At 40.4% G+C, this 22348-nt stretch overlaps 2 protein-coding genes across 2 annotated transcripts in view; one reads left to right on the top strand and one right to left on the bottom strand.

The window, feature by feature from the left end:
* Positions 1-22348, bottom strand: part of LOC117485562 (general transcription factor IIF subunit 2-like) — a 43574-nt gene that overhangs the window by 1595 nt on the left and 19631 nt on the right. Inside the window, exons 5-7 of the mRNA XM_034134143.1 lie at positions 2717-2798; positions 1266-1365; positions 218-361 (exon numbers count right to left, since the gene is read on the bottom strand). Of these exons, the coding sequence (XP_033990034.1) occupies positions 218-361; positions 1266-1365; positions 2717-2798 (326 nt within the window). The remainder of the gene's footprint in view (positions 1-217; positions 362-1265; positions 1366-2716; positions 2799-22348) is intronic.
* kctd4 (potassium channel tetramerization domain containing 4) lies at positions 17621-19901 on the top strand. Its single transcript, XM_034134140.1, has one exon. The coding sequence runs from the start codon at positions 17882-17884 to the stop codon at positions 18656-18658; it is 777 nt and encodes a 258-aa protein (XP_033990031.1). The 5' UTR covers positions 17621-17881; the 3' UTR covers positions 18659-19901.

Raw genomic sequence — 22348 nt, 5'->3', positions numbered from 1 at the left:
CTCATCAGCACCTACACAGCGCTGTTCTGCTGGAGCACATCCACAGCGCTGTATCGATTCATCCCGTGTGCGCGCGTGCCCATGATAGCCCAAATCTCAGCCACAAAAGAGTGTGAACAGGCATGCACGCTTTGTCGTGGGCGATTTGTTCAAATTTAACAAAACAAGGTGGATAGTGGGCAGGTGTAGTCTGTTTGTGTGTGTTTGTGCTGCTCACCACAGGTTGTTTGGTGATGTCCACCAAGTCCTTGATGTTGTAGTACTGGTGCTTCTCAAAGGCAGAGAAGCACATGTCCAACACCACCTGTCGCTCGGCCCTCACCATCTTCCCCTCTGACTTCTTCTTCTTATCGTACTCCAACTAAGAACCAAAAGGAGTGTTACTACTACTGATACTAAAACCCATCAAAATGACACTTGTATTTCTAACGGTAATGAGATCCTTTTGGTTTGATTCACAATTTGATCATAATCCAGTTCTGTTAAACTCAGGATTAAGGTTGAAGGATATGTTCCATATTTCTACTGTGTGGTACCACTGACTCTGTTTACAATTCAAACCGTTCTTGGCGGGTTTACAATAGATGGATTAAAAAAATAGCAAAAACTGTTTGGGTTATATCATCCCTGGGGGCCAGGCTCCGACTGCAGCCTGGTGAGTGAACTGAACGCCTGCGCTGCTTGTACAGAAAGCTTTCTGCTTAAAATGATTGGTCTCCAATCCTAAACCGGGTTAACACAGATGAACCACAAGAGAACTTCTTAAGGTGGCAATGACTACAAGGATTATTTTCATCATAAATTAATCTGTTGATCTTTTTCTAGTTTAATAATTGGAAAAAGTCAGAAAACATTGAAAAAAGTCAGTTCACCACAACAGGAAACCAAAAGATTAATCGTATCTGAAAGGCTTGAAGCAAGGAATTCTGGGTATTTTTGCTCAAGATATTCAACAGATGCCATTTAAACTGTCACATAACAGAGACAGTATGTTTTACAGGTTTTAGATAATTTAACTTCCATCGTTAAAACACAATAAAAAGCTGTTGATTGGGAAAAAATTGTTTTGCATTCGGTGAATGAGGCTTTTGAAAGACAGTTTATATATTCATTTTTATTGCAAGTGCAGCTCAGCCTTGCAACAAGCTCCATTAATGCATTTCACTTGATCAAATGGGTCACACCATGTTTTAAACCATACTGGTTACACACACAAACACACATTTGTATATAAATAAATTCAGCTTTCTGTTATTAGTTCTCACGTTGAAATCATGGTTGGCCACGGGCTTGAAGATGGTGGTGATGGCTCTCTCCAGCTGCTGAGACAAACGCTGAGGCTTGGTGGACTCTTGAAGCTGCAGCCTGACACACACACAGATACAGTTTGATTTGTGTTTCCTGTGATCTAACTTGATTTCTGTTGACAGATGTGGCTGTTGGCACGGAGACAACTGTCAGCACCTCGAGGGTAAACTAAACAAACCAATTATGGCAGCTGCTCTGCTTTCTATTTACCCATTGTTCCTCAGCTGGTCATTACACATTATTGTATTTAAATTGACGGCCATTCAAACAGCGAAGGTTATGAGCCTAGACGATCTGTTGCCTGATGTCTTGCTATAGTAACAGTGACATATTCATAAAAACATTCTAACAATAAACATCTATGCTTAATTATCAAGCATGCTGAGGCATTGGAGACTATATTTATCTCCACATTCATCTTTTTCGAGTTACTATGATTTAGTTCCTAGTCCTACTTCATTCTCCATTTGTTGATCCAATTCAAACTGACCACATAAAAAATGTAACAAAGAACAATATATCAGTACAAATGTCCCTCAGTGAAGAAAAACAACTCTCTGAATGAGGAATATTATTGAAATCGTCTTAAAGCACAACAATGTTATTCCGATGGGCAAATGCATGTGTTGAGTGCTCCATATTACCACTTTATCTACAGTCAGGAACATGTGGGGAAGTTTTCCTAAAACTGTCCTAGAAGGCTTTTTTCTGCACTGTCTGACTGATTTGATGGCTGACAGAAATGGTCTCACACAATAAAGCCAACTGTGTTGTGTGTTTTGCCTTGAGTTGTATTGTAGCAGTGCATCTGCCACTGTGATGCGGTTGCTATAGCAATGCCTTGCACTAACTCGCTGTGATAATGGATTTCGATGAAGAGGAGACAGAAAGCATTTCAAAAGGCAGAGTGGACTCAAGTATTTGGTCCACACAAATTGCTTGTCAAACTTCTCGACAAAGATTAATTCAAAACACTCAAACATGTTTTGTGTTGTCCAGTGGGGGGGGGGACCATTTAAAAATCAACAAGTGCAGCCCTGACATTTGTTTATTCATAATCTTCGCTGATTATAAAAACAATCCATCAATAGTTAGTCTGATCTTTTACTGTAACAGAAATGCTGCAACACAGAGGGGAGATTGGGTTTTCATTAAATACCAGGAGCTTACTAATAAAGACATGTTTGACATATTCTGCATCATCTGGTGCCAGTCACAATTGCTGTGCATTCATTGTAACAATAAAGATACTGGACATTTCAAGTGAGTGGAATAAGTTGGAGCGTTGGTATTTTTGTTTGAAACCGTCTAACATCCATTTGCTGAATTTGAGCAGGAAGTATTTCCCGTTCTTTGCAGCATGGCAGTATTGTAACTCATGAGCTGAACAATTTCAAAGTGAACTCACTTCTTCAGCTTCATGTAGTTGTCATTGACGACCGGTCTGCATTCCGCTCTGTGCACCACCATCCCCTCCAGACTGATGCCATCTAGAACAAAGACAGTGAGTCAACGGCTGCCTCATGATCCAGACACACTCCATTTATAGGGAGGGGGCGGGGGGTTATTTAGTAAAAGTCCACATCGTGTAATAATAATTGAAAAGAGTGATATATACTTAAGACTGGCCCATTTTCAGTTTTAACCACACAAAGTAATCAATAATATGTAATTAAAAAGGTCATAGAGAAGTATGTCATCAAAAGTGGCATGTAACAAATGTATGTCTAAAAGGTTATTGTTAAATATGTCTATTTTATAGAATTCAGTATATAAAACATTGATCATATAGTGCAACCTAAAATAAATCAAACAGAGAAGGTAATAAAAAAGAATAATAAAATGTTAAAAAATACCTGAAGAAATGCTGATGGAAATATGATTAAACTAGGCTGCAACCATTTCTACACTGAACAAATATATTAATGCAACACTTTTGTTTTTGCTCCCATTTTTAATGAGCTGAAATCAAAGATCCAAGACTTTTTCTATGTAAACACATATTTCTCTCAAATATTGTTCACAAATGTGTCTTAATCTGTTTTAGTGAGCACTATCGAGATAATCCATCCACCTCACAGGTCAAGATGCTGAGTAGACAGCATGATTATTGCACAGCTGTGCCTCACAATAAAAAGGCCCTTTTATCTCCTTCCCATAGAGTAGACCAGGTTGTTGATTGTGGCCTGTGGAATGTTGGTCCACACCTCTTCAATGGCTGTGCAAAGTTGCTGGATGTTGGCAGGAACTGGAACACACTGTCTTATACGCCGACCCAGAGCATCCCAAACATGCTCAGTGGGTGACATGTGAGTATGCAAGCCATGCAGAACTAGGATGTTTTCCCTGTTCAGTGAAAACTGGGATCATCCTTAAAGAGCCTCTCCAAAGTGCCAGATGCTATCGAAGGTGAGCATTTGCCCACTCAAGTTGGTTACGACGACGAACTGCGGTGTGGTCAAGACCCCGTTGAGGACAACGAGCATGCAGGTGGGCTTTCCTGAGAAGGTTTCTGACAGTTTGTACAGAAGTTCTTTGGTTATGCAAACCCATTGTTGCATCAGCTTTCTGGGTGGCTGCACTCAGTTGATCTTGCAGGTGAAGATGCCGGATGTGGTTACACGTGGTCTGCTGTTGTGAGGCCGGTTGGATGTACTGCCAAATTCTCAGAAACGGCTAATGGTAGAGAAATGAACATTCAATTCACGGGCAACAGTTTGGTGGACATTCCTGCAGTCACCATGCCAATTGCACGCTCCCTAAAACTTGCGACATCTGTGGCATTGTGCTGTGTGATAAAGGTGCACCTTTTAGAGTGGCCTCTTATTGTGACTAGCCTAAGGCACAGCTGTGCAATAATCATGCTGTCTAATCAGCATCTTGATACTGTGAGGTGGATGGATTATCTCGGCTCACTAACACAGATTTATAATATATACAATATTTGAGAGAAATAGGCCTTTTGTTTACATAGAAAGATTTGAACTTTGGTCTCAGCTCATGAAAAATGGGAGCAAAAATAAAAAGTGTTGCGTTTATATTTTTAGTGTAGAAATGGTTCCATCCTAGTTTAATTATATTTCCATGATGGGCCCATCAGCATTTCTCTAGGTGTTTTTAAACAACTTAATCCATTCCTTAGAGACCTTCTTTGGAATTGCTATGACAAAAGTGTTGCGTTTATATTATTGTTCAGTCCATTATCTTTCCTCAAGAACAGGGTTTCAACCATATGTTTTAATATTTTTGAAGTAGTGGAGCCATAGCTTGTATTTAATTGGTAAGATCATATTCTTGTGCCATTCCTGTATAATACAACCCGATGTGGATGTATTATTTCCAACATCTGAAAAAGGAAGAATTACCAATTTTTAATGTTTCCAGAAAAAGGACATTTTTAAAAAGGCATTTGACACACCACATTATGGATTGAATTGGAATCCACAGATGATTCACTATTGAAAAACAATCATAAGTCACAGCCCTTAAACTACACATAGTTCTTGTAAGCCTCTCGTTGAGAATAGATTGATATTCAAAATAAATCACTATATAATGTATGTTGCATTGCAATTCAACTGCATCTCAACCCACTGCTCTCACAGTGCCGGCAGCCGGGCTCAGGTTCAGGCTTTTGTTGAAAGTCTGTGCTTAGACATGCAGACTGCAATTAACCAACGCTTCGCTGTCTAATCGGGCGCCGCAGAAGAGGATCGTCAAGAAGTTAATTACCTACATCCAGGTGTGCACAGCTGGCCTCAAAATACTTATAGCTGTAATTACAGTGGTGCTTCTACAAAGAGCTGAATAAAGTGGATGAACATGTACCACATGTCGCAGAGTTTTCTGTTATTAACAAATGTGCGAGAATAACTCGGGGACTGACTAACTAATCTGGTCAAATCAATCAGTGGAAATTAACTAAGAGTTTGTTCATAGAGGTACTGCATTAATTCAATTTCATGCTACTATCCACTATATTTATGCGATAGATTTGAGGTATAATATAATGGTATTAAGTTGCTTTTCAGAATAAGATGTCACATCAAAAAAACAAGAAGCTTATTCAATTAAACATGTTTTAGATTAAACCCTAAAAGTCTGGTTTAGCACTTTGAGTTATCAGTTCTAAAATAATTTTCTCATGTGGTTTTATTATGAATACTAGTCTGAAAGAGGTCAAACTATCCAGTTATAGTAAAAAAAAAAAAAAAGATTCTACCTTATTCATCATTTCAGGATCCCTAAAATGTATTTTGTGACAATTTGGAGTGACCCCTAAGATGAGAACCACTGCACTAACCTCCCATGCTGGACAGTATGTCTGTTGAACCAAGTAGATTTTCAAATGCATGGCTTTCATTTCTAATAGTATTTTTATACTGTGGTATTTTACTTTTATTAAAGTAAAGTAAGTTTATAGTAAACCTTAATAAAATCAATCAAAAGACTTTGTGACAGGTTCACCATATTAGAATAAAATAAATACACATTGTATTATAGTTTACATAACCAATGTAACACACACTCATTTTCAGCTATTTCTGATTTACCTTGAACAAGGTTTTTTGTATTTGTTGCAATTACTTTTCAAGCTGTTCTTTCATAATGTGCTTTATCAAATTATTCATCCGTCAAACCCCCAACCATTTGATGCCTCTTCTGCTCCTCTCCAATCAGAGCGATGAGTCCAGTTGGCGAGCGTTGGCGTTATATTGGCACCGGCTCAGCCTATTGTGCATTGTTTTACAGTAAGTATGATTTGGCATTGTTTGTATCCGGACAAATAAAAGGTCTGAGAAGCCGCAACATTTCACACCCTCGAGTTAGCAATCCCAGCAGAGAGATAGACACAAAAAGAACAGAGAGAGAAAGTCTACAGTGAGCGGTAGAGGTCAACGAGCAGGCGGCGAGGCATTGATAATGAACAGATTGACATGTCCAGACCTGTGTAGGAGGAGAGAGGCTGTCAAACTTATTTTAACATTTTCCACAAACACTAGAGTGTGAAATCATGTGAGGTGAATCCTCTGGGAATACATGGCAATTCCCTCCCTTGTCTTCACACTTCCCTCACTAGCGTCTTTTCCTTTTGTGTCAATCCCTCCCACTGAAAACGAGTGGGCGAAATGCAAAGAAAAGACACGCGATAAAGACGTCTTTACCTCTGAAGCGTCATCATCTGAAAAGACGTCAGTTTGGTATGACGCCGGCACAGCAGGATCACCCGTCAGTCAGCGCCAACTGCAGATAATGTGATTATGACACGGTGCACATTATCATTGCTTGTGCTGTTCTTGTGTGATTGATGTTCTCCTATATGGCAAACCACAGTTACATGTAAGGGTTCCTCAGAAACTGAGTGTGGATAAGATCCTCATTCAATTATCATTTAAATGTCTACACTAATTGAAGTTTAATACTAGTTGAACATTACATTTTTACATTTGTATTTTTTTTAATATGTTTCTAGTTATTGTGCTTTTTATCATGTTTTTAATTATTGTTTTATTATTGTCCTCCCATTGTGTTATTTTATATTGTAGTTATTGCCTGTACAGCACTTTGGTCAACTGAAGGTGGTTTTAAATGTGCTATATAAATAAATAAAGATTGAGATTGAGATTGAAGTTGTGCTTTTAGAGAAACGATATTTAATGATTTAGGATTGGAATGCCAACACTTTTGGTATGCTGGTAAAAAAAAAAGAAGCAATTATGAATTTACTTCATATAAAGATGTATTTATATGGAGTGTAAATATACACCACATGTATTTGTGTAGTTTTAAGGTTCTGTCGGGAATCAGCTCCACATAAGTCAACTCATTCTAAATGGCAATGATTAATACAAATACATCTAAAAGTTTGGAACACTGAAACACCTGAGTGGGTTGTGTTCTCTCTCAGTTCAGTTCATGTTGGTAGGAGTAAATGTCAGCATTTTGGGGATGTGATTTCACAGCAGCACAATCAACAGTGGTACACAATCACACACAGATTACGAGTGATGCTTGTTGACCTCTTTGCTTGATGCCGCTTTATTTACTCGCTCAAGCCTCTTCTGGGAAGCCTTCCTCTTTCTTTTTCAACAAAGACCAAATCCTATGAAAAGACCAAAACCTACAATGTGTTGGTCCATCTCTAAAATAATTAGTCTAGTTATTTTTTAAGAGGTTACGTTACTCCAAAATAAGTATATTGTGAAATTGTAGGGAACTATTTTAACTACAGATTAATACACACATAGCGCAGTGTTTGTTATATATTCACACACAAAAAGGAGACAAGAGTGAAGCTCTATGGCACAGAAAAATTAATTATACAATATCAGGCTTGGGCTACAGAAGGATGGATACAGATGGATTCATTGTTCTTTTTTTCCCTCAATTCTGTTGGCAAGAAAACCAATGTCAATCGCCCACCTTATTTTTAATGAAAATAATATTGATGTATTTAGTATAAACCACAGCTTAACACATGCAGGGGCCAAGATCACCATGGCAACCAACAAATGCCACCTGACATCACGTGCCTTAAGAGCCTGTCTTTAGTCTTGAGGTGACGAACGCTTTGCAGTACGTGTCACAGATCTCACTAATGTTCATCTTTGCCTTTTCCACAAATGGATGCAATTATGCGCAATTATTGGCTGGCAAGTGCCAGAGCACTTGCCAGCAACATGTCTAAAAACACACCCACACACACGTGTTCAACATCCAACGTTCCTGCTGTTGCAGAAGCAATGGTCAAACACCCCGTTTGATTTCATCAAGGCCATAACAATATGAGGACTGTTTCCCCCCTGGAACTTAATGCTTCCTGTTTCCTCTCTCCAGGGTCTAGTAGAGGGACACAGTATGAAGGAGAGAAATGTCTTTTTAAATCATGGAAGGACACTCATACTGAGGGAGAAACTGGACTGACCACAGCATGTGTAGCTCAAGGCTTCTGAGTGGGTGGAACACTTGAGATAAATAATAGATTCCTGCACGATGGCTTCACTACAAAACTCTTAAGTGCTAGATCTTTGTTTTGGTGCACACCTTCGGCAGACATTCAGTATCCTGTTTCTCCTACGCACCCATCATTCAGAGCTGCAGAATTCTTACTCTCATATTTGGGTATAGTGACGTAACGTAACGGCTCAGCGGAATGGTCCAAATGGACCAATCAGCAGAGCCGTTAAGTTACGTCCGCGGAGCCTTTACGTTAAGTCCTTGGATTGGTCCAAATGGACCAATCGGCGGACTTCCTCACACACACACAATCTTTTCTCAGCTGCAGCTCCCCGGATTTCTCCGCCTGAGACGGCGGGACGCGGCGAGGCTGTGAGTCGGTGTGTGAGCACACACACAAACTCCCAGCGAGGCTGCGAGTCGGTGTGTGAGCACACACACAAACTCCCAGCGAGGCTGCAGGTGTGTGTGTGTGTGCTCGGGCTGGTTTCGGGCTGGGTTTCGCTGTGTCTCGCAGACGGCCACTGGGCTCACAGGGAGGGGGGGCAGGAGCTCCAACAAGCCATTTAGGACAGAGAGTGAATACACATACTATACAGAGATGCTGTATGAGAAACCAATGTGAGTTTAAAAAATTGCACAATATAAATCTATTTTAGTAGACCTCAACAATGGAATTATGATCAGTAGAAATGGCCATGACATGGGACCTTTGATATATTGTCACATTCACAAATGTTCTCTCATCTCACTTTTTTTCTGAGTTGCATACACAAATTGTGATCAAGACACGTCGTAGAACTCATGGAGAAACTCACCGTACTTATTTTTTCAATACTTTCTTGTAGAGAGTGGAGAAGATTGATACTACTCTCATGTCTTTCCTTTCAAAGTGTGTTCACTTGATAGGAAATGTTCTCTTCCCTCGCCGCGATATAGGGCACAGACCCGTGTAGAAGTGAAAGCAGCCAGGCGGTTTGGTTTCTATGGTAACCTCACCTTGTTGCCTTTGTTGCTTCTGGCTACATTGCATACAGCTGGTTCCTCATTGGTTGCGCTTTGAAAGCCAGTGGAAACCAAGGTCAAAGTTGAAATAATTAGAACTTTTATCACAGCACTCAATGGCAAAGAGAGAAACATACACTATACACAGGGGTGCACATAACTGGTACGCAGGTACGCATGCGCGGCAACAATCTGAAATGCGTACCGTCACTTGTGTCACAAAGCGCATTTGCGTACCGACGTACTTGTGAAGCTTTTCCAGAAGGCGGTTAGATCACCGGACGACAGAGTCGGTGTCCGTGTGCACAGACAGGGCTGCTGTTAACGTCGGTCTGTACAGCAGCCCTGCGCTAAAACAGCTGATCACAACGTTCACACGCTCCGCAGTCATGAAGCTCCGTACTCCACTACCACCCCCCCCCCCCCCGTTGTTAATCGCCAGAAGTTGGAGTACCAAACACTGACTCCAGGTACTCATCTGAGTACCTCACTGAGAAAGTTGTGTGCACCCCTGACTATACAGTATGTTACTATGTGATAGCTAGGGTTGCAAAGTTCCGGGAATTTTCAAAGATGGAAACTTTCCATGGGAATTAACGGGAATTTATGGGAATAAACTGGGAATTTTCCAAATTGAAGGTTGGCTCTTCATAGGGAACTTAAATATAGTTGGGGAAAGTATATTTTAGCATAATCTTGACTAAAACAAACAGATGCCATTCAAGTACACTTGAATATCCATGCCATAGCACACTGCTTACTGCATGGCTATTGAGACCACACCCCCTACAGGCACTGTGCATTCCTCCATCACATGCACAGATGAGTAATATTTAACTCAACATTCCTGTTTTCGTTCTTCAATGAAGCAAATAATTGTTCAATAAAATTATTAAAACTTGTTCTGTTCTACTTTAAAAAAATATATAATAATAATAAAAAAAAAAATCTGTTGAAGTGTCATGTTTTTTGTTTAATTTTGCATCGGATATTTCCAAAATTCCCCAGCTTAACTTCCCATGGAAACTTTCCGGAAATGTACCGGACACTTTCCGCCCCTTTGCGACACAGGGTTCATTAGCAGTTAGTCCAAAAACATCCATTCATCCAATGAGCACAGCATCTCTGAAGTGAGAGATATTATGGTGGACTTATCTATCCACTAATGGCAAAGCTTAATATACTGTACATTTCCAATCAATAAATCAATCAACTAATCTAAGCTAAACAGGTCAACTGTATACAGAGAGTTTTTATTTTAACTTGTCTACAATTCGCTATTAGCCAAACTTGTTTGTGTAAAACACTGCGGCAGTGGATGAAAGACTGTGGACAGAGCAGATTATTGCTTTTTGATTAAATATTGGCGTTTGACTCAAAGGATTTCATTGCACTAACAATAAAAAGTGTGTTCTGTGTTATTTATCATGGTCCAAGTTGTGTTTGGATGCGTTTAAAGCACATGTGCATATTGTGCTGACAAATAAAATGCGATTTATTGGTCAGATGTAAGAGTTTCAGAAGAGGAGCTTCTTCATGCTGTCTGATTTCCAGCAGCCACTACCTGCGTCCATAGGCAGTTTTATACGAGTGAGATCAGGAAATATTTAATAAGCAGGTATATAGAAAAGGTTAGACCTGCATTTCCTTCATTTACGCCGTGCAAATACATTTAGGGGCATCGCATTTGGCTAATTTTTGCAGAGTAAAAAAAGAAAAATAGTCGAGGGAAGACAGTAGGAGGAGAGACAGATGCGAGGGTGAGGAGGTCACTCGCCCACCCCCTCATGCTCATCTCTTACCTCCATCTGCTCCTAGGCCCCTTCCTCAAAGCTCTGACCTTCCTAATGTTAAACACAACAAACAGCTTGCCGCCCACCAGGCCTCCATCCATCATCACCCTCTCTGGATCAACTATCCCTCTCCATCACCCACAAACACACCAAGCCTATATATAATACTCGAGCAATAAATACAAATAAGTCGGTCTGAGACCTTCGCCAGCACCCCACATCCCCGCTGTTCTTCAATATTGTAAAACCGTTGCAGGCTAACACATCTTCCTTTTTTTCTTTGCCAGGTTAACTAACCTTAAGCTCCATTCAGTGCTTTACAAAAGAATGTCTCTCTCACAAACACAACATCTAACACATTGCATAAGCGGCTTCCGTAACTGTGCCTCGAGTTATTCATATGACCCCAGCTCTCTTAGCTCTGAGATCACTCTCCAATAGGAATTTTTGTGGGTGATTTAATTGCCTCGCTAGAACAACACTCTCTTGACTATACAACCAGCACAGCACTGCCCCTAGTAGCTTTCAGGAATATTGTGAAAATACTTTAGAAAGAGCCAAGTTTGCAGATAGTAAGGAGGCAGGAAAACGTATTCTCTTTCGAAACTAGGCTAATAACAAGTTAGCTGTTTTTTGTTACATTATAATAGGGCAAAATTCCTAACAAACGGGTAGGACATTACCATAAAATAATTTGTTAAAATGTGCAGGCAAAGCCTCTCAAAGCAATAAACTAAATACAAAAATATATCTTACATATCGTAAGACCATAGTCCATATAATATATAAATAAGATAAATATAAATAAAATAAAAATATCTCATAAAAAGACCCTGTCCTTTGAAAATAGTATGTTGCCATTTAACTTTTAAACATCCACAGAAATATAGTTGCAATCACACATTTACAACCTCATGGTTTTGTTTAACAGTTGTATTACTTATTGTTTACACTGGAGATATTTATTTACTTCTCCGTGTTTATGATCTTGACGAATTTTCAGTTATAACAATGCCCTTCCAGTCTTTTTCAATATAAGCAATGTAAATTACATCATTATCTTTTTGATATCACTGCTAATGTTGGTCTATCAGTTTATGTGATGTGTTAATGATATAGCTGCTATAAAAAGCATAATGGTCTGGCATAATGACAGCTGCTCTGGCTTTGTTGGAGAACATTACCAATCCAAAACAACTGATGAATCTCTGCTAATTCTCTGCCGTTTGGTTAATGGACAGTCCTGAAGACCTAGATCTATTTTGTATTACCTGTAATAGTGGAAATCAGACTTGTGAATGTCTACCCATTTTGGTAAATAACAACATTTAGAAAATAGGAATGTACAAACGCTTGGCTTTAGAAACCAGATGAATGGACATGCATTTATGAGTTGAAGCATCTGTTGCATGGAAGTGTGCCCTGTGTACACATTGTGACAACAAGGAAGCAATAGGGGCGGGGGGGTGAAGTCACTGATTGGATCTCCAAATATAATTTTCCATTAGATCTCCTCTCTACTAAGCCCAGAGGCTTCCTCATTAAAGACATTTAATGATTCCATTAATTAACTTTGAAGTCATTTTCCGATGTCTGTAACTGTAGTCAGCTTACCCCTTTTGATTTAACATCAACAAGCAGCATCCATATGCAACAGTAAACTTCAAAGTGCCACTAACACAGAGAAAACTGGTGGAAAAGGTAATCAAAAAAAGACTGGACTATTTCTCAACATTATAAACGCATTGCTGCATCAAGGTAAATATTTTAGGATTACAGAGAAACCTTAACAAAGAGGTGTTATGATCGATGTGGCTGGACTACAAATCAGGGTGTTACAAAATATGTATGAGCCCCTTTGTATCTTAAAACTTTAAAAATGTAATATATGTCCTCACTAAAAACATACTTTGTGAATCTATATAATTATATATGTTGTGTTAACTAAACCAAAACCAAACTTTAGGTCTACAGATAAAGGAGTGGCTTTGTAAGGCTGATAACATGTTAACATGTAAACAAAAAATAATAGGAATATCATTTGTATTTTCAGGTATTTTTTAATATATACAATTATTCAATAAGTACAAATGTGATATTCATGGGGCACTAGAGGGAAAGCCAGGGGTCACCTTAGTCAGTAGGATTTATCTGCTAGATAATTTTGATATCTGTACAATTTTTTTAATTAATTCCAATGTGACGAGTTATTCCAGCCTGGAATATTGTGGGACTGACTGACAGACTGTACATGTCACCGATTGCAATTTATGCTTTGAATAGACATACGCATAGTTGAATCTACCCTATAAATGAAGCGTATAGTGACATACATGCTGCTTTAACATGGAGAAATGTAAAGCTTAACAAGCCTGCTGAGCCTAGTTACAGTTGCTAAACTGTGATTGAACAATCGGTGTTCGAGAGGGATTTATCAAATATTATTATAAATAGTGTTTACCCCAGGCGACATGTCTTGTCTTCCTTATGCCTTCAATACTTAGATCTGTCAATGGGCTTTTGTTTTATTATTAATAAGAGTTTATGTTTTCACTTTTAAAGTTATTCCCTATATGATAGATCACTTTAGATAGCATGTGTTATTATGTAAAGTGCTTTAATTGTTTTGTATTTAACCTTCTTCACAAGTCATATTATGCACCTACATTCAAGAATATTAAAACAAGAATATTACAAAATGCTACATTTCACACAATGTGACAATTACGCTCCTCTGAAACCGAAGGGCATCTGAATCTCCCAGAATAAAATGCTGATGTCTGATCATTTCGATTAATGAGATTAACTTTACTCCTGACAAAAACAAGACTCTATATATTAAGTAGTCTTCCATAATATAACATGAAGCAAGAGATTGACAGCTCTGAGCTCACACAAGACCCTATTTTGAGTGGTTGCCATGCAAGCTTCACAGTAGTCAGTGACTACATCTTCCACCAGCAGCCCTAGAGCACCTCGATGAATAATTCACCACCTTTAGGAAAGAAATGGAGGGTCCTTGCAAGCAGAATTTTAGGAACATTTAATTTGAATGTCCTGAGCAGACAGTTTCATAAAGAGACAGAACAGCTGTGACGAAACAGATTCTCACTGACTTAGAGGATAACGATCGTCCCTGTGGAGCCAATTTGAATGAACAGGAGGCAGAAAGCAGGTCAAACCTCCCACAATCCTCTCTGCTGCATCTTGGCCTCGTTTGCAATTCCAATTGGGTGTTGTTGATGATGATACCGCTAATCACTTATGATTAGGAAAACGCAGAGGCGACAGAGAGAGCCGTCACTCGGCTTTACTTTGGCTATTTCCCTATTGTGCGCCTCCATTTGCAGCACGAGCCGTTGGGTGCAACTAGTTGACAACATGTTGCATAAATATAGCCCACCTGCTGATAATGCTTTCTTTTCAGGAAAATAAGCACAAAGTCTAAAACGTGTCATAACTATTTTTATTAATTGTTCTCGGGAAAAGAGCCGGGATTATTTCCATGATTTTGAAATGTGTTATTTATGCTTTGAGAGACAAGCATAGATACTAATTTAATGATTTTGATAACAACTTATCAAACTGCTTCAAGTTACATTTTGGATTAAAATGAAAGATTCATCCTACAACAACAAAATCATCTTATTGGTCATGTTACATAAAGTGATATATATAATATTCACTAAAGGGGGGTTTTAGCCTGCTGTTACATCAACAGCTTCTACTTTCCAGTAAGCATTGACTTAATCTTAATTCTCGTTGGTGCAATCTGAAGTGTATTAAAATTACATATCTGAGTTGTCTGTAGTTTTCATTACTGTCGCTAATTAAACAGGTGCATGCAACAGCTCCTTCATTTCTGCATCTACTTTGCATGAACAGACTGCTGAGAAGTGGCCTCAAGTGTGATCCCACAGACTTTGAAAAAGGCAGGACCGTGGGCGCCAAGAGGGCAGAATCTGAGCATCACAGTTGCTATGCTTTTCTCAACCATGTAGACCAGAACATATAACACCTCTGCCAACTGTTTGCTAAGTGCGAGCTGGTCAAGACACACAATAAGAAGTAATGATACATTTGCTGAACTATGAGTGAAACACGCAGCAGCGGTATGAAAGCGTCATACACACACATTGATGTTTTGTGTTTGCACAAAGCTCTTATATCTGTAGGGTTAATGACAAGGCCACCGAGCACCTTTGTAGAGTTTCTCTCATTGTGTAAATGTTTTCAGTCATCCAGAGAGGAGCTGAACAAGCGTCACGTTTTGTCTTTTCTCTTTCAACTGTTCAGCTTTTCATGATGCGCAACGGGCTCTGCAATAATAATGCTGTCACTTTATTCTGCTGGAAAGGAGTGCGCACACATTTAAAAAAATGTGTTGATGTTTTAGAGATGTTGACGTTTTTATTCAAAGATTAATCAAAAACAACAATTTACAGACGACAAAAGTTAGTTGCAGCCCTAAAGCTAATCAATCATTCAAGTCTCATCTAGGAAATGCTTCAAGAAACAATATTTTGCAACCAATTACCTTGAGATATACAGTAAACATCCAAAGCAAGCCCTATGTCTCTGTTGCACTGCATTGCCTAAATACTGCCTCAATCCAAGTATGTGGTCATTGCCAGAGTCCTATACAAGTGCTGATCAATCATGCAGACATTGTCCCCCAGGTTAAAGTAAATCTATCTGAAGGAGGTCAACACCATACGGACTGAAATACTCAGAAGTTTGTAGAGAGTGTAACATATAAGAATAGGATTTATGCCATTTTCTACTGATTCCCTGGTGATTTTGTCATAAGATGATGCCGAAAGAAACAAAGAGAAACATTTAGCAAACGGAAGGTGGTTACTTAGTGGTTATCATAAGAACATGCGCACTTTAGTTGTCTAGCATGATCTAAGGGACAGTAGACAGAGAGATAAGGGTATTGATTTATTTATCTCTTGATCTTATGTTGTTTCCATAAATCATTTACTCACCATGTTGTAGTCGAAGTAGCCAGACTATACTGCAACATTGATTACTAGGTGGGTAGTCTAACAAACACTCACAGCTTCACCTGGATGTTAATACATTGAAATAAATCTGCCATGCAATGCCATATTTAATATATAATACTGCATGATCATTATCAATCATCAGTGTCCAGTATGCTTAAATGTTAGCATGGAGCACCACATCTGATTGTCTACAAAGTACAGATTGCTTTATTTTAGTCACACACTGCAAGCTGTCTAAAAGCCAAATCAATTATACTAACATTTACAGGCCCTGTGTATTTTAAGATGATTTGACACACACCTCCCCTGAGAGGGGCTGCAGGCCAAAGTATAAGCCAATTCATAACCTGTACTTCCTGCCCTGACGACCATTCACTGTAATTGGCCCATTTCCTCCACATGACACACACACCACACACACCCACACACACACACACCATACACACACACACACCAACACACACCACACACACACACACACACACACACACACACACACACACACACACACACACACACACACACACACACACACACACACACACACACACCACACACACACACACACACACACACACACACACACACACACACACACACACACACACACACACACACACACACACACACACACACACACACACACACACACACACACACACACACACACACACACACACACACACACACACACACACACACACACACACACACACACACACACACACACACACACACACACACACACACACACACACACACACACACACACACACACACACACACACACACACACACACACACACACACACACACACACACACACACGAGGGGCTGCAGGCCAAAGTATAAGCCAATTCATAACCTGTACTTCCTGCCCCGACGACCATTCACTGTAATTGGCCCATTTCCTCCACATGACCCACAAGCCAGTGCACACACAAGACACACTTAGTCAGTGCACAGGCAACATTCAGTAGGACAGTGCTTGTTTGTTACCTTGCAAAAACCAAAACAGGATGTGCATATATAAATGCACCGCCTATTGCTCTCATTTACATAAGTAATGTTGGAATCGTACTTCTCCCTGAAGTGATATGAGAGATGAGACAAAAAAAGATTGCAGTTAAGCCCTGTATTGAACTGGATTTCTTTTCAAATAGTTCACATGTAGCACTGTGTGTGATTACCAGATGGATTTGGCTGCAAAGGGAATTTCAAATTCAGGCTCACACAAGCCGAGATGGTTTCACACCACAAAAGAATATAGCAACCCCCCTCCATCTGGTGAAGGCTGTGTGTGTGTGTGTGTGTGTGTGTGTGTGTGTGTGTGTGTGTGTGTGTGTGTGTTAGAGCTCTGCACCTTTTTTAACAGATAATTAGGAAAAGAGAGCAAGAAAGAAAGAGCTCCGCACTCTTCTTTTGTTTGCATATCCCTTCTCTCTCCTCCCTGAGTGTGACGCTGTCTGCCCGCCCACTCCTGAAGAGGGAGAGAGAGGGAGAGAGAGGGAGAGAAAGGGAGAGAAAGGGAGAGGAGGGACAGCAAGCAGCACAGAGAGCCAGTCTGTTTTCAGAAACCAGTTCACTGTAGCTTCTCTGCCAGACATCACTCACCCATCCACCTTCACACTCTCTCGGACACATTCGCTCTCACTGTACGACAGCTGACAACACCTTTTCATTTTCTCAGCGGCAGCACAGACTCACTGCCAGATCCAAAAAGGAAGAAAAAGCCAGACTTGTTTCGTGCTGCAGACACACCAGCTCTGAGGCGGCTGGGTCGAGGCTGGAGAGGGTGACTGGAGAATGGAATGGAACCTCAGAAGGATGGAAAGTGAACTGAGGCACATCAACCCGGACCTGCTGCAGCCCAGCAAGAGCTTCAAGAAGCCCTCCTCAGGCACCATCACTCTGAACGTAGGGGGGTTCCTGTACACCGCACACCGGACCACCCTTTCCAAACACCAGGGCTCCTTCCTGGAAGAGCTTGCCAATGGCAAGAAGCCTGTTCAGCACACTGATTCCATGGGCAACCCATTCATCGATAGAGATGGTCCGGTTTTTCGCCATGTGCTCAACTACCTCCGAACCGGAGAGCTTCAGCTGCCTGACGACTTCCGCGAGGCTGGGCTCCTGCGCCGGGAAGCTGATTTTTACCGCCTGAGTGAACTGGTGGAAGCCGTTGTCGAGTGGGAAAGTCAGAGGGCGGCACAGCGGGAGGCAGCATTTTTGGAGGTGACAGACAGCCATGAGAGGTCTCAGGGCCTCAAAGTGTACTGCAGTGACTCCGCCTTCATCGACAAGGTCAAAGGCCGGCTGGTGCAGATCTCCAAGAGCCGCCTGGACGGCTTCCCAGAAGAATTTGAGGTGTCATCCAACGTGATCCAGTTCCGACACTTCATCAAGTCGGAGCCGGGCTCGAGGCTCGTTCTGAAGGAGGACAGCACATTCCTGTGCACACTTGACTGTCTGAAACTAGAGACAGTGATGCTCGCGCTGAGATCCGGCTTCAAGATGGTCACCAGCCTCGACAGCAGCAAAGGCTCTGTGGTGGCAGCGGAGGCCTTGCACTTTGTCAAGTAGGGTACAGAAACAGAAGGGAGAGGAGGAAAGGGGGAGGCAGAGAGGGGGAAAGTAGTGCCTAATTCAATACCCGTCCCGCTAAAATAAGTGAAGATCTTGTAACATGTGCTGAGCTGTAATGTGTCATTAGGTGGAAGAAGGAGAAGAGGCGGGTTGGACTGTCTCCCTGGACTGTGTTTATATCTTTAAATGCACAAGGCTGGCTTACACACAGTGTTTTTTGATAGCAGCGGGTGAATTGACCTCTACACTGCTTTGTAAGCTAGTATTTAGAGAATTCAGAATGATCTAGATCAACTTTACGTCTGATTAGATATGACACCTAAACTCTGAAATATGGAAGACAAGCCAACAGTAAACTTTCCATAAGAAATGCTAAGGTATCCAACTGAGAGGCTGAACATCGCTAGAACTGCTTCTGCTGCAAAAGCCTTAAGACCAGCCGTGATGTGCACAGTTGTGCCATTCAGCTTTACTACAGTCTGTGCCTGTGTGTATGTGTATGTATGTGTTGCTCTACTCTGTGTGTGCTGTGTTTAGTGCATTTAATAGTTAGTTTATTAGCCTCTCTGGAGCTTGGAGGGAAAACCACAGTGCATTTAGGTTTGTTTTTGGATGAACTAACAAACTTCACCTCCAAAAATCAGATTTAACAAACTGTTTCTCAGATCAAGTAGAGTTTAAGTGCGAAGAACCGTGATTATTGTAAGGGCTTTGAATCTAGCATGATGCATGTGCACTGAATAAACTGTGTGTTGGTTAGTGCTGTGAGCCTCTGTGAAGTCACAACAATGCCTATTACTTTTCATTGTGAATATTTTACAAATAAAGTAAACTATTGAAAAGTGCTTTTGAGTGTATCCGCAAAAGTCTGTGTTCAACTTGAGTCATGACTTGGTGTAAGCAGCCTGTCTAATGCTGCTTGTAATAATGTTGTGTTGAATAGTTACTTTGGGGCTATTTTGCTTGCATCATATAGCATAAAAAAGGTACACAGACAACCATAACATTTTCACCCACATTAAATTATAGTCTGTGCAAGGTTTAACTGTTAACAGTGAGGAGCATTTTTGATTTACAGAATGTTCTGATCAAATAAAAAAGATGGGTCATACCAGAACATTCTCTTCTTATAAAATGATACTGTGTAGCATATTCTTTGGCAACTCAATCCAATCCGAATAGTGGAGGATGTAATGTTACTTGTTTTTTGCTCCCTGAATAAAGACATCAGATCACTTTAGATAACTCAGTTTGAGAGTGGCTTTAATCGATCAATACCAAGGAAGATTTATAATAGTTAAAAGGCAAATTACTTACTGAATAAAGTTATGTTGTTCTTCAGAAATGTCACGGCCTATATATCATATATTACAACCGTTAGAAAAAAATCTTTGCTTGGAAAAGTCTCTTTGCAGAAGAAAAAAATATCACACCATTATCATTGTCAATAAAAATAAGAATAATGATCCAAAAAGGATCATTCCCTTCAATATTGTGAATCATGTTGCAACTACAAGTTCAGCCAAATGGGTATTTTTCCTATGGGTGCACTGGCTCTCTAGCATTTCCAGAATCTTTGATGTAGTCCCTTCAAACACTCCTGTTTAAAGATGTTCAGATATTTAAAAGTAGGTCAGTCTGTGAGATAAATTCTGCCCTTTTCCCTCAAGGAGAACCTTCTTTTTATCTCTCTCTCTATTGCACTCTTAAATGTGTCATCCTCAATGTTAGTAGAAATATACCATTTATTTTAAGTAAAATGGCCTTAATACATGTAATATTCCAATATCAGTAATCATAGTTTTTAAAAGTGATACCTAAAGTTATTTCCCTCTTTAAATAAGTTAACTTTCTAAAAAGACATCAATGTTTCCATAACTAGATTAGTTTTTCTCTTAACTACCCCTTTAAGGAGAAACAGGCTAATACTAACCTCAATGAACTAGTATACATCCACATATGGGCTTTCAACTAAAGACACAGCCACGCAAAAACTGCGGCATTTGTACAGCTCCTCATGGGTACTGCAATTTGTGAAGTGCCGGCGCGCTCCGGCAGCACTTCACCCCTGATCGTTTCACCACGGAGGAAAGCAGCAGCAAGTCGACTGGAGTTAAACAGAGCGGGGCTGCGTTGCGTGCATGGCTTCCTTCTGCAGGTAACGGGGAGACGCGCCCTGGCGGCGGTCTCGTTCAGGATCCGAAAATAAAATTTAGATATTTTGCACTTATTCCACTTGCACGTGTGCCAGGGTTTGCCGACCCCTGCACTAGGGTGTATGATTGGAGAGGTGAACTTTCTAAGTATTGTGGACTGGATGCAATAAATTCATTAATACAATTGTAATTAGTATCAATAATTACAATAGTAGACAGTGACACAAACATATTACTGTAACACAAATAATATAAAAATATATATATATTTTTATATTTTTATATTTTCTTTTCTTCATTCATCTCTTCATAAATACAATTTAAATAAAGGGATATGCCAGTGATTTATCAATGCACTTCCAAAATGGTGGGGTGAATGATCGAAAGCAACATAGCAGAGACCGAGAGGTCCTGGTTTTTCGGTCTATGCATTTATGGAAACTTGTGGGAGTGAAAATATTGAATTGAATAACTCATACCATTGAACTCAAGAGTGTATTCTTGCTAGAGTAAAAAAGCCTTTGTAAGTCAAGTTAAATCACCTCTTACTGTGTGTATTATCTCTAACCCCCTCTTACAAAGGATACGGACAATCGGCCACCTTCTGAAGTAACAGCATCTCTGACTGTACCTCTAACTGTGCCCCCCCCCCCCCCCCCCCCTCTCCATGGTGACTGAAACCATCTGCTCCAGCAGGCACTGTCGTCAAACCGTCGGACCAGCCGCCGCCACCACCCCCCCCGCCATGACTCATACACCCACATCAACCTCTGACATCAGGCGAACGTCTTCCTCAGCCCACTCCTCACAAACACGCACAACAAACATCCACAATTAAATTGCAAACATATTAAAGAGGAGATAAACCCAGTCAGCCTGTGCTGTTTAGATGTCAACCCTTTGCAAATTACCGTCAACAACATCAAACCTTTTTTAATTGAAGATCAACTTCATGCATTTTTTATGACGTTGACTGCTTTACTTGTCAGTGGTGAGGTCAAAGTGATCATCACTTCATCAAAAGGCAGCTTGGGATGATGAGGGAGGCAGGAAGGGCGCGTGGTAGAAAGAGGAGGGGGGTGGTTACAGCAGGGAGAAAAGTATATACTATCAACTGTCTCATCCCAGGCTTTGCACCTGTTGCCAGGCAAACTCCCCTCCTACATCATACGTTAACAAGCTGCTCTCTTTCCCCCTTGAACACACACACACACACACACACATTCCTTATCGCGGTGCCTTGGTGCTGCTCGGACAGAAAATTACTAACATACCTCAGATTCGTATCTTTCAACTCCAGAAAGAGAGGCTTTAGTAGAAAGAGATGGGTGATGAAGATGAGGGGGGGAGGTCAGAGCCCTTCCACTTCCACTCTCAGCTCAGACAAAAGAGGCAGCAGCGACCATTATTCAGTTACAAAAAAAATGAGGCAGGGGTAGGCACAATAAAAAGGTGAGTATGGAGAATGGTTTTACATGCAATTATATATTTTGTTATTTTTAGGGTCAAGGCAATGCTTTAATTTTTTCAT

This window comes from Trematomus bernacchii, unplaced genomic scaffold, assembly GCF_902827165.1.
Source record: "Trematomus bernacchii unplaced genomic scaffold, fTreBer1.1, whole genome shotgun sequence".
Lineage (NCBI taxonomy): Eukaryota > Metazoa > Chordata > Actinopteri > Perciformes > Nototheniidae > Trematomus > Trematomus bernacchii.
The sequence above is the reverse complement of the archived record's forward strand: the minus strand, read 5'-3'. Positions and strand labels throughout refer to the sequence as shown.